This window comes from Schistocerca gregaria, chromosome X (assembly GCF_023897955.1).
Source record: "Schistocerca gregaria isolate iqSchGreg1 chromosome X, iqSchGreg1.2, whole genome shotgun sequence".
NCBI lineage: Eukaryota > Metazoa > Arthropoda > Insecta > Orthoptera > Acrididae > Schistocerca > Schistocerca gregaria.
Genome location: NC_064931.1, coordinates 799,605,199 through 799,619,170, shown reverse-complemented (window position 1 = coordinate 799,619,170; position 13,972 = coordinate 799,605,199). Strand labels below are relative to the sequence as shown.

Below are 13,972 nucleotides of genomic sequence, written 5' to 3'. Positions count from 1 at the left end.
TGGTCACAGGTTACCCAGTTTTTTGTTTTTTTTTTAATTCTATTAAGGAGTAAATTTTCAAAACTTGCTGATGATTCAATGCTGCAAACAGGGGTTACACTATTTTTTTCAGAACCACTAGCTTCAACTTCACCGCCATCAGAGCAAGACAGCAGGGTGTTCTCTTCTGAAATGCTGAGCTCTGGCTCACTGATATTTGTGGATTTGTTCAGGTCAGTTGTGTTTTGGATATTGTATCTGTGTAATTTTTCAGGATCCAGTCGATGAACAGGATACCGCGACCTGTCAAAGGGGCAGATTCCTGTGCTCTTGAAGCCTGATATTATGTTATTAGGTTTCAAACCATCTGGCCATACTTTACACACAAGATCCACAAATTCTGATTTAGATGGTTTTCTCTGATTGCTTTTTTTTGCCACTGAATCAACTCAGTATTCCAAGTGTCCTTAAAAGGCTTGAAGGAACACTTGTCTAAAGGTTGCAACTGGTCAGTTGTATGTGTAGGTAACTTCACAATTGAAATTCTCTGATTCCTTGCTTTTTCAATTACTGTGGGATCTAAATGACTAAGGTGCCCATTCAACAGTAGAAGTAAAGGTCTCTCTTTCACAGTGTCACAGAAATGACTGAAGTAGCTCGAAGAGATTGACGATGTCACGAAACCATTAACAGCAGTTGAATAAAATGTGCCAGATAAATCACGTGCTCCCTTCCAGGAGCCCCATAGCTGCACTCCCTCAAAAATGATAAGTGGTGGAAGAGCCCCGTCAGCAGCTGACACACAAGCAAGCACTGATGTATTGTCTTTTCCACAACCATGAATATCCTGGAAAAACTTCTGACCAATACCTGCAACAGCTCGTACCCTGGAAGGATCATCTGAAAAGTACGTCTCATCCAAATTCCATATACTGGCTGGTTTATCTTTGATGCCCAGCTCTTCCATTATTGCTTCTAATTTACCATAGAAATCACAAATAATAAAAGTATCACTTGTAGCTTTTCTACGATTCATTTCAAGAGCTTCCAGCTTCTTCAGTGTTAATGAATTTTGCAAACAGAAATGTCTGAACCACTTTGAATCAGGTTTTCCAACTTTAAAACGAGTGGTCAAACCATTTTGTTCCACAAAGTCTTGAACAACCAGCAACACTTCAGTTCTTGTCATTGGAAATCCCCATTTAGCAAGTGTCAAAGTGATTAGATAAAGTTGTTTCTTGATCTGCTGTCAAGTCTGTTTTCCTACCTTGCACACCTGAGTGAGTACCATGTACCCTTCTGCGCAGGAATATTTTATCCATTTTATATTTCAATGCTACCTACCGGAGTGAAGCTCCATCTTTCACTTCTTTTATGGCTGAAGAAATATATTCTTTACTATATGGCCTTTCTTTTGTCTTATATGAAGATGCCATACTGTTCCTGTCATGACCCAAAATGTTGCAATTTAATATTATATAATATATAAAATAAATTTAAGAACAGTTGGAGTCTAGTCTAGATGAAACCTATACTTAGCCCTACCTGTAAAAGGGACCTGAGAGGAATAGCAATACACCACTAACTCAAAACTGTAGCACAGTCTATACCCTCTGCTGCTGCTTTTGCTGCACTAGTGTCAACAATAGCATGAAATAAAGCACAACTGCTACATTATTGTCCTAACAACAATACAAGAAATACAGCACAACAACTGCTGCATTATTGTCAATTGCAGCAAGTAACACACATTTCAGTGAACAGAACAGCATGATTAAAAAAACAAAGAGTGTACTACTTTTAGGAAACTGCTGTATCATATTTTGGAAATGGAGCGTATCATATTTAGGGATAATATTGACTGTTTATTAATTAACTCCATATAATAAATGTGAAGGTAATGAATAATCCAGCAGACAGAGCACATCTTTTTGTCTATGTAATCCAAATTTGGTGGGTACAGAATCAGTACTTCCAAGATTGTGGCAAATGGTGTAGAAATGTGTGCAACTTTATTTTCGATGTGAAAAATGGTGACTGAGTAAATTATTTTTTACATCACTGCTGAGTTTATAATGGAAAAAACAAATTATGACTGGCCATTCCCAATGAATAGACTGGGTGCACCATTTTTTTGGAAATTTTTTGCTGTATCAGTTTTAGCACACCTTACTTAATAAACTGGTTACAAGCTAAGTAGTTTAAACATGAATAAATATTTCCCCGTTGTATGTATGCTCATGCTGAGAATATATGATGTATAAATAAAAGAAGAGACTGTTCAAAAATATTTTGTTTTAAATATTTAAATAAACGAAAAGTTGATTGTTCTACGGAAATTTCTGGCAAACTTTGTCGCGAGTAATGTTTCCTTACTGTGTATTTCGGTCACTACACAAATTTTGTCACAAATCTTCATACGTAGGTTGGAGACGAAAGTTTTATCAAATAGTCGGCTAACAGTTACATTAAGGCACCAGCTGACATGGTCTGCTCATTGGATTCTTTCTCCAGACTCACAAATCTCAGGAGTAGTTCTGCCTAAATGTCAAATGTGCTTTCCATTGATGTATCACAGTATCTGTAGTTACCTAATAATATTCACCATCAAACTGACGTTGCATAGTTGTGGAACTGATCATGTTCCTACAAGTAGTATCAAGTAACAGGCAAACAAGTAAAGATGCACTCCGTAAACAAAACTTACCGTCAACGAAGAACATAAGCCACGAGTTCTCAGAGCTAAACGAAGACAGTGCTGTAACAACCCCATCACCTAATATCGGCTGCATTCTTCTAAACCTGTCTGGAAAACAAACGCCGCGACTTTCTCACAGATTGCTACGAAACACCGTATTACCACAACATTGCCCCATAGACAACAACCCGCAAAACAACAGCACAATACTGCACAGTGGTGGACTGGTGGGGATTGTAAAGGCAACAGTGATGAAATATAAATGGAGTTTTTATATTTCATAAAGTTGCCATGACCATTAATAGTTACAGTTCATTACTGATAACGTGATGTAATATCTTTAATTTTTGTTTGTTTATTCTTTGGTAGCAAAGACGTGATGATTCTGGGATAGCTGCTAAGTAAAGTCAATAAAGAAGTCGTGATGCAGGCCAAGTGGCGTATGTTCTTGGTGATTTAAAATTAGACTAAATATCGTCAAGCAATATCTTTTGGGAACTGCAGCAAATATTACATTACAGCAGTTATATTTGGTGACAGCTAGGCAGGTGTTCAATCACCTGACGGCCGTTCCCAGGGCGCGTGTGCCCATCGTCAAGTTCCTCCACTGTCCCAGCCTTCACGAATGGCATCTGTTGCCGCAATGCTCGGCTGTTGAGATTTGTGTTGTTCCTGGGCAGCCGCATCGGCCCCTTCTGTTGTTCCTCAAGCGCTGGGCTTACAGCATAGACCTGACGCTGGTAGCCAGGAACTCGCCGAGACCGGAGCTGACGTCCCATGGTCTTGCTATGGTCACCTTCACGTTCCTGCAGACGGTGAAGCCTCCCATAAAGGATGTGAAGGAAGAAGCGGACTACAGCCTCAAGGTTGCAGATTGGGAAACCGCATTTTGCAGCGATAGTGAACAATTCCGCATCAAAGATCCCCACGACAGGCGGTCTGTCCGCGAACTGCTGCTAGGCTTCCTGCAGTGCTTCCAGCGGATCGACTGGATGGAGCGTTTGTGCCAAGCCAGTCGGTGCCGCGCATAGTGCCTACGAAATCTGCAGCGATGGTGGTTCTCGAGCTATTCAACCTGAGTCGAAACCTAACCGTGAACGTCAGTGACGTGGCACTGTGTCGATTCTGCGCGACTTGTACGTTGACAGAGAGGGAGATGACTTCTCTCTGATGGCAGGTGCAGCACCAGTGACTTCCAATTTTTTTGGTCAAGCCAAGCGCCAAAGCAACTTGTGACTGTGTTCAAAATGGTTCAAATGGCTCTGAGCACTATGGGACTTAATTTCTGAGGTCATCAGGCCCCTAGAACTTAGAACTACTTAAACCTAACTAACCTAAAGACATCACACACGTCCATGCCTGAGGCAGGATTCGAACCTGCGACCGTAGCGGTCGCGCGGTTCCAGACTGTAGCGCCTAGAACCCCACGGCACTTTGACCATCTGTAACTGTGTGATACTTCATTTATCATCTAGCTACAGTAGCATATAATCTACCCTAACCACTTCTGGTTTTGCACATAAGATGTAAAGCAGCATATGGTATTGAAACATATCTGTACTCATGATAACATATTAGTTTATTTAAGGTACTATTGTGATTTTGCTAATTGCATTAGTAGAGCTTAAATTATGGCAGTATTCAGCCCTAAAAAGTTTGGGCAAACAAAATTTCAGTATGAAGTTTGTGTATATGACAGTGAAGACGACAAAGAAAATGTATAATATGTTTTGTTGACTTAGGACACTGCACAAAAAAAAAGAAAAAACTAACGATATTACATCATGTTATCAGTAATGAACTATAACTATTAACGGTCTTGGCAACTTCATAAAACATAAAGATTCCATTTAGATTTCATCACTGTTGACTTTACAGGATAACTGCATACTCCCAGTCTTCTGATATCAGCAAAGACATACACTAGAAAGAAGGAGGTTTAATTTCTTTGCCACCAAGGTGAACTTTACAAGTTTACTTTCATATTAAGAATGGTACTGGGAAAGCGTGGAGTGTCTCATGCCAGTAAAACGCCTGGCTGCATTGACATTTCGGATCGGGAAGCCATATCTCGTGACTAGCTGCTTTGCACAGCTGGCTGCAACGACAGATGAACAACTGACACAGAATTCCACCCTCGAGTGATGTAGCATGTGTGTACTTTTCCTCATTTTGGTCCCTCAGTTAATTACATGTTTTGAGCTGCATATAGTGAGTCTTTTCAACGTTTAAAGACAGTGAATTAGCTTTAAACTAATTATTAATTTCAGTGAAATTTGAGTAGTAACTATTTCTAAATGTATACTTGACTTGCTGCTTACTTCAATGTTTGTATCATCTGCAAACAAAACAAACTTAGCATCTGGCAATGTAACAAACGTGAGGTCATTATGTACACAAGAAAAAACAAAGGACCCAAGATGCAACCTTGAGGAATATCACATGTAACTAATTCCCAATCAGATAAAGCCAGACTGTTTACTGCACAGATATTTCGCAACGACACCCTTTGTTTCCTGTTCGTTGTCTAAGACTCAAACCATTTCTCAGCACTACTGGCGACACCATAATATTCTAATTTACTTATGAGAATGCTGTGCTTCACACAGTCAAAGGTTTTTGAAAGGTCACAGAAAATGCCAATAGCTTCTAATTTATTATCTAATGAATTAAGTATATTCTCACTGTAAATGTAAATAGCTTTCTCTTTATCAGCACTCTTAAGAAATCCAAACTGTGACTTGGGCGATATATTATTTGCAGTCAGGTGCTTAAGGACACACTTGAACACAATCTTTTCAAAAAATTTTGAGAAAGGCGGAAAAAGTGAAATTGGTCGATAGTTTGATGGTATCTCCTTATTACATTTCTTGTAAAAAGGCTTAAGTCCAGCATATTTTAACCAGTCTGGAAATGTTCTGCTGATAAGAGATTGATTACACAAATAACTTAAGATAGAACTCAACTCGCATGAGCTCGCTTTGATTAACTTTGTTGCTATTTTGTCATACCCACTAGAATACTTAGATTTTAAGGATTTTATGATGAATGCTACTTTTTGGGAAGATGAGAGTGTCATTTCTATTTTACTGAAGTTATTTGTAAAGACTGTCTCAGATACTCCATTGCAGTGTTCACCAAACCTGATAACCCTAAGCTGTCAGTAACAGAAATGAGCCAGACGTGGTGGCTGAGCGGTTCTAGGCGCTACAGTCTGGAACCGCACGACCGCTACGGTCGCAGGTTCGAATCCTGCCTCGGGCATGGATGTGTGTGATGTCCTTAGGTTATTAAGGTTTAAGTAGTTCTAAGTTCTAGGGGACTGATGACCTCAGAAGTTAAGTCCCATAGCGCTCAGAGTCATTTGAACAGAAATGAAGAAAGGAAGCGAACTGAGAGTAAGCAAATGTTATGAGGGTAAGCAAGTGTAGCACACAGCATAGCAGCTACTTTTAGAATGGCAGAATGTATACCACCAGTGGTGAAGCTGGGTGGTCATGGTCATGTGATGTGAAGTCTTGGTATAAAAATGTCAATACAGCCAGGCGTTTTACAGTCGTGAGACACTCCCCTGGGACGGCGTTACACACACTCCTGGCTGCTCGGGAATTACTCGTAGGTGACATCAAAATGACGTGTATGAGAAAGCTGCGCACGTTAGTAATTACGAGTGAGCTTTAGTGTTTAAGCACATCGCAGGGAGACACCATATTGCAGGTCGTATTTGATTGTCTCAGTATTATAACTTGCATGTTGCCTTTTCAAGTCTATGGCGAACTGAAGAGTTACCAATAAATGCATTTATTATGTTACATTACATTGCTCTAATACTTGTTCCATAGCTCACGAATGTGACAGTTTGTAATGATGTGGAACGTTTCACTTTAACATAAGGTTTCTTTACACAAAATAATAATTACTTTTTTTCATTTTTACAGTTACTAATTAATATCTAAAAATTCATCTATTGAGTATAAGGCGTTGCCATACAGAAATTCTTTTAATTTGTTTTTAAATGTTAATTGGCTATGTATCAGACTTCCAATGCTGTTTGACAAATTACCAAAATATTTTGTCTCAGCATAATTCACCCCTTTCTGTTCCAATGTCAGGTTTAAGTCTGAATATCGAAGATCATCTTTTCTTCTAGTGTTGTGCACTTTACAGTAATTTTTATTTGGGATGGGTTATTAATAACAAATTTCGTCAGTGAATTTATGTATTGTGAAGGTATTCTAAATATTCTGAGTTCCTTAAATAAATGTCTGCAAGGTGATATTGGTTGGGCTCCAGCTATTATTCTGATTACACGCTTTTCTGCAATGAATACTTCTCCTTTTAATGATGAATTACCTCAAAATATGTAGCCATGTGAAAGCAATGAACGAAAATAGGCGTAGTAGGCTAATTTACTGATACCTTTATCACCAAAATTTGCAATAACCCTAATAGTATCTATGTGTTTCTTCCAATTCAACTTCTCATCAATGCACACACCCAGAAATTTTTAATATTCTGCCTTATCAACTGACTTCTTTTCATAGTCTATATTTACTAACCTGATATGCCATTTACTGTACAGAATTGTATATATTGCGATTTATCAAAATTTAGTGAGAGTCCATTTGCAGAGAACCATTTAATAATTTTCTGAAAGACATTATCTACAATGTCCTCAGCGATTCTTGTTTTTTGGGTGTGATTACTATATTTGTATCATCAGCAAAAAGAAATAACTTGACATCTTCATGAATACAGAGTACACAAAGCACTCTGCCTGCAGGTCATAAGTGGCCCAACGGGACCATCCAACCGCCGTGTCATCCACAGCGGAGGATGTGGATAGAAGGGGCGTGTGGTCAACTCATCACTCTCCCAGTCTTTACGATGGTTTTCTGTGACTGGAGATGCTACTATTCGGTCGAGTAGCTCCTCAATTGGCAACACGAGGCTGAGTGCACCCCGAAAAACGGGAACAGCGCATGGCGGCCCAAATGGTCACTTATCCAAGTGCTGGCCACACTTGACAGCGCTTAACTTCTGTGATTTGACGGGAAATGGAGTATCCACTGTGGCAAGGCCTTTGTCATGAATACAGACTGGCAAGTTATTAATATATATTAAGAACAATAAGGGACACAAGGCTGTACCCCGTGAGACACCATTCTTGATACCTCCCCAATTAGAGGGTTCTGCTGAATTTTGCAGACTATCTGTACTGTTAATTTCAACCTTCATCATTCTTCTAGTTAAATTTGAATTGAACCATGTGTGCATTGTCCCACTATTGCCACTATACTTAAGCTTATCCAGAGGAATTTCATGCTTCACACAGTCAAAAGCCTTTGAGAGATCACAAAATATCACAATGGGTGATGTTTGATTATTCAGTTCATTTAATATTTGATCAATGAAAGCATATACAGCATTTTCTGTTGAAAAGCCTTTCTAAACACCAAACTGACTCATCGATCGTAGTACGATTTTTTGATAAAATGTCATTTAATGCGGAATAAGCAGTTAAAACTTTGAAAAGATTGTACAATGAAAGCCTAGGTCCTACATACTAACAGTTCGCCGTATTTCAGTTGATAGAGGTTTTGAGTCATAGTTGGATACCTCCGATTAATTTTCACCTTTGTGTTTCTGTCCACAGATCGTGGTCTCGTGGTAGCGTTCTCGCTTGCCGACCCCGGGGTCCTGGGTTCGATTCCCGGCAACGTCAAAGATTTTCATATGCCGTGAGATGACTGGGTGTAGTTGTGTCGTCTTTACCATCGTCATTCATTCCCATTATGGTCAGAGGAATGTAACAGCAAACCACCTCCATTAGGACCTTGCCTAGTAAGTCGGTGTGGGTTTCCCGCATCGTTGCCCTACACTCTGTCAAGAAGTGTGGGGTTTCATTTCCATTTTGTGTTTCTAACAGACTCTGGAATTCTCTTATTAATTTAATACAAATATGATCTGTAATATTCAGTGCTATGTACATGTAAGGCTGCTCTCTCGTAGAAGGCGTTTGTTCCATTTTATGAACATGCTGTGGAATATGGATTAAGAAATAGCAAGTATGGTCCTCTGAACTACAGCCACATAAACTGAAGTCATACTGCGATAATGAACTTTATAAATGATGTGCTGATATAACTTGGTTTACATATTCACTAGGAAATATAGACATGGCAAGGATACCTTCTATTTTATTTATTTATTTATTTATTTTTTGTTGCGTTTTTGCACCTTAAGAACAGCAGGTTGTGCAAGTAAACTGCCTGACAGGTTGTGTGTTGTGATCTTTGCTGATTTATTATGGGTTTTGTATGTTGCTTTTTTAAAATAAAAATTTTTCAAAGTCTCGATCCCAATTTTTTTATTGGAGTGAGTGACCGGTTTCCACTCTTTCATAGAGTCATCTTCAGACTCCAGAATGGTGGATGGACACTGCAAGACGAATTCCGTCGACCCTCAATGCTCGTGTAACTGCAGTTACGTTGCCTCCAAGTATTTCCTGAGGAGCTGGGAGTGTGTGAAATGCGTACTGAGGTAGTGTGCTCCCATTTAACATTACGTCTGGCTCCACTTCTTTCAAAGAAATACTTTGGCTGAAAAAACTGGGATATGGCTTTATAGAAATATTCCCCTATTTAGTGACAGGGAATGTCTCACTAAGAGAACTGAAGTGGTTAATTCCACATATATTTTATTCACAAAGTGTGATATGATAGCATATCTACAATATATCATATCTCAAAATGCACTAAGGTCTTACTCATTCACTGATGTTCCCCTCCTCCCTCGCCAGTGATGTGTGTCACAGTTGGTATCCCCACAGAGTCTGTCCTCACAGTGTGGAAGACTGAATGGAAGATGTTACTTGCATCATTGTTTGGCTGGACTGGCGTGAGTGTGCATACACAGGTGTGTGCGATCAGCTGCGTCATGTGCTTGCAAAGCCATGGGTTGCTGCAGATGCCATGGGTAAAAGTTCAAAATTCCTAAGAGCTGATGGAGCTCATGATAGTTCTGAGTGAGTGGAATTTGTCTTACATCTATATCTGGGGTTTGTCAGATCCCTGTGGCGCTAACTATGTGCTGGAGGAGGGTAAGTTTCCATAACTGAGATTTGTCCTTGTTGATCACCACACTCCCATCATTCAAGGTGTCATCGTGGTGTTCGGGGATTGCCGAAAAAAAGGGATGTCCAAATAGACATAGCAGAAATCGAGCTGAAAAAATATTCCATCAGTAAAACATTGCCATGTCTGAGCAGTGTTATTCAACCTGTACAGCAAGAAGAAAGACTGAACGGCGTGGTAATCGCGTTTCTTGCAGTATCTTCTTTGTGGATGGGGATTTGTAGGCAAGTTTTTTACAGCGAGTCACAATGAATACATTTGCGCCTCCTAGCGAGTGCATGAAATTTTGTATATTGGGTACTGGGTAGCTCTCTTGCAGGCTACAGGTGTTGAGAGCTCAGTAGTCGCAACAGATTATCAAAGTGTCTTCTTTTTCAGTGCTAATTTGATCTGTGGATGGGCAAACTATGCCTGCCTGTAATAGTTCGTCAATCACCGCCGTAGCGGCGAGTAAGTTAGCTAGAACCAGTAACGTGCTTTGTGACATACTGGCAGCCTAGCAGTTGTTAGGATACACTGCACCATGACATTATGTATCACACAAGCTTGCACCTTCATGAAAGAGTGAGCAGAGAAGGTGGTGATGTGTATGTCAGAGGCACTGTGCATTGAGGCGTTTTGTGTTCTGCTTTCAGACACGCAGATGACCAAAGAGAAGAGTCAGTAAAACGATTAGTCCAAATACAGAACACTTTATATGAAGCAAAAAAGAAATACACTTATCTTTCTCATTCTCCATGGCTGTGGAATTATGCATGCATCTGAATGTCTTGAGAACCAAATAAAAGAAGCAGTCGACAGCTCTGAGCTGCGTAAAAGTAAAATTCAATATAAAAACGAGCCCTTAAGTCTCCTTCAGTTACGATAAATACATGTCCAATGACGCTACTTAAACTCTGGTGTTTGGAGCCTGAGAGTAGCATGGCAGAACGATGTTATGAGTGTCCACTGGAGGCAGAACTATGTGTACACACAAGATTGTGGGCAAGACAGAAATTCCGCTCTTGTCCCATGCGGCCACGTATCAAGCCACAGCTCAGCAGTGGCGCCTTGCAACTCTCAGGGGATGTGGCTGTTTCCTCTTTCTAATTGGCGCCATGTGATACTGTGAGGTCTTACAGCATCCTTGGGGTGGTCCATGGCTGGAGAGCAGATATCAATTGTCCTCCCCCCTCCCTCAAAACACCTGCACAGGCATCATGTAAGGAGGAGGAGCATGATGGTGGGGAGGAGGACAGAACATCAATATGATTGTGGGTGGGAGACAACACTGAAGTCAACACCAACCACCCACCCACAGTTCAGCATTGGCCACAAGCTTGGCCTGAAATGCCGACCAGAAAACAAACCACAGGCTCTGCGATGGCGTCCATAGGAACAGACTTGATTGTTGACACAGATGGTATGCTGAAGACGGCGACGCAAACCTCTAGGGCTTCTAACCCAACGACCGGACGCGACTCCTCTGCTGGCTTGGTGCAGGCTGCCAGTACGGCTGTGACACTACAGGCGGCTGCAGATCGGCTTCCTTGGATGTCCCCACATGAGGAGACGACTGCACTGCAGGAGACGACTGCATTGGTGATGGCGCTTGCTCCGAGCCTTGGAAACAAACTGGGTTATGAAAAAAAGGCGTGGCATCATCTTGAGAAGGTTTTGACTTTGGTGTAGGTGGAATCCAAAAGCACATTAGAAACAACACCACATTCTCAGCTGCGAGCCCTGCCCAAGAATTAAAACAGAACAGGTTGCTGAGGCTAATACGTGGAAGTGGGTGGACCGACGTGGATCCTCCAAGGTGAATGCAGCAGGTAAGGAAAGTCCTGTGACAATGGCAGTGCAATAGTTCCGCTGTTGACTTGCCATTCCTGGGCTGGGAGCTGTACAATTATAAAAACACCTCGAGGGCCTGGTCTCAGGTGTTGATGGCTTGTTACTTGTCCATCCGTGTTTTTAATCTGCTATCAAACCATTCAGCCTCATCATTCAACTAGGAATGAAAGGGTATTGTGAGGATCTGATTGATACCATTGTCACTGCAAAACTGTTCAAACACGCTTGATGTGAACTCAGGCCCATTATCCAACATTATGCTCCTGACAAATCTTCAGTGCAAAAATTGAAGTCAGGGCCAACACTGTAGTGACTCACCCCCCAATAATCAGTTGGATTCCAATTTGGTTGGCAATGTCAACTTCTAGCCACTTCCATAGCCCATCAGGGCGGGCTGATAAAAATAAAGCTGAAGGGGAATGGCCCAATGCTCCACAAACGTAGCAGACTGTGAAGTAATCTCCTAGATTTGCAAGTCCACTCTCGAGCACGAATAATGGCGCTGGCTAACCGTTTGGTCCAGGCAACACACCAATGACTGTCCGTGGTGCAACTGTTTGAGTTTTTCCAGCTGGAGGGATTGAGGAACCATTACACGAGCATCGCCACTTTCAGAATGCTTGAGAAGGATCCCCATCTGCACTGAGATGGCTCGTCAGTGAGCAAAGTAGCAGCGTACTATAGGGTGGCAGATGTCTTTTATACTATAATGCGACCCACAATAAACAAAATGTAGAATCATACTCAAAGCTGGGTCCAATGCCACTTCAGTTGCGATTGGCCACTAGAAAATCTTCTAACATGCGAATCCCTTGAGAGTCTATGTAAAAACATGAGTCTTCTGACGAATCAAACTTGCCATCAGAGACCACAGGTAGTTGCGACCGTAGGTCAGCACCTGAATGCTTAATGGTAGGCCGATACGTCAAATTGTATTGGTAATTCGGCAGTAATGAAGGTCACTGCTGCAACTTCTCCTCTGTTCGAGTTGGGGCAGGCTGGGAGGAACCAAACAGGGTAGTCAATTGCCTGTGATCCATAATCAAATATAAATGGTGTCTGTATAAGTGCTGTTGGAAGTGAATAACCCGTGAATGGTAGCCAAAACCTGTTTTTGCAGTTTGCTATTATTCTACATCTCCATCGTTACTCCACAATCCACCTTCCAACGCGTGGCCCAGGGTAACCCGTATCACTACAAGTCATCTCCTTTCCACTTCCACTAGCGAACAGAATGGGGGAAAAACGACTGTATGCCTCCATATATACGATAATTCCTCGTATCTTATATTCGCGCTCCTTACACGAAGTTTATGCCGGAGGCAACAGAATCATTTTGCAGTCAACTTCAAATGCCAGTTCTTTAAATTTTCTCAATGGAGTTCCTCGAAAACAATGTCGCCTTTCCTCCAGGGATGTCCATTTGAGTTCCCGAAGCATCTCTGTAGCATTTGTATGTTGTTCAAACCTACCGGTAACAAATCTAGAAGCCTGCCTCTGCCTTGCTTCGATGTCTTCATTTAATCTGCTTTGCAGCGTTGGGCCTAGATATTTAAACGATGTTACTGTATCTGGCAGGGCAGTACTAATGCTGTAGCCAAACATTATGAGTTTGTTTTTCTTACTCTTATCTACATTTAGAGTTAGCTGTCATTCATCATACCAACTAGAAATTATATCTAGGTCGCCTTGTCTATAAGATTGATCCAGATGCTCTTTTAGAGGTAAGCAGTTACACCTAGCCCCTGCCATGTGGACTAGTGCTTTAAATGATCAGACAGTTTAGGCACTAATTCTCCATACAGGACCTTGTCAGGTCGAAGGTCGGGAAATTATTTTACTGCAAGCCTGTACAATTCCGCCCCTTCCATGACAAGAAATGATAGATGCGTTAGTTACCTGTGATGTTGTAGGCGTGGAAATGTGTGGTAAGCTTGGTCACATATTGTGCCCAGTCTTTGCCTTGGCCCACAGACTCTCTGAACTTAGGTGCTTGAGCCACTTGCTTCAGTGGTTGAATGTGGGCAGGCGAGGGTAGCGGTTGTGGCGCTGCTGCTGCCTGTAACATGCATTGTAGCATTTGCAACAACTTGTCAGTACGTTGTCCCTGTAACTGTACAGTCTGTGTTAGTGAAAAGTGCTGTGAGGGCGTACGGCTTCTTTGTGGTGGTCGACGGCTGGAGCGCCGATTCGATGGGCGACGACACCACATGGTGTACTAACCTGTATGTTGCCTCGCATGCTGAGGGTTGTTGGCTGTAAAAGTGTTGGTTGCGAGGGTGGAAATGGATGATCAGTCGGCGAGGAAGAGGCCGCTAGTGCTTCC

The 13,972-nt window shown here is 41.5% G+C and overlaps 1 protein-coding gene across 3 annotated transcripts in view; it reads right to left on the bottom strand.

The window, feature by feature from the left end:
- The window catches only part of LOC126299390 (UBX domain-containing protein 4-like), a 108,219-nt gene extending 104,920 nt beyond the window's left edge, over positions 1-3,299 (bottom strand). The window contains exon 1 of one of the 3 annotated variants that reach the window (XM_049991258.1): positions 2,687-3,299. In XM_049991258.1, coding sequence (XP_049847215.1) covers positions 2,687-2,771 — 85 coding nt within the window. In that variant the 5' untranslated portion in view covers positions 2,772-3,299. Of the gene's footprint in view, positions 1-2,570; positions 2,628-2,686 lie in introns of those variants that run through there. The other 2 variants (XM_049991259.1, XM_049991262.1) reach the window with 2 other exon arrangements.
- Positions 3,300-13,972: the final 10,673 nt, after the last annotated feature.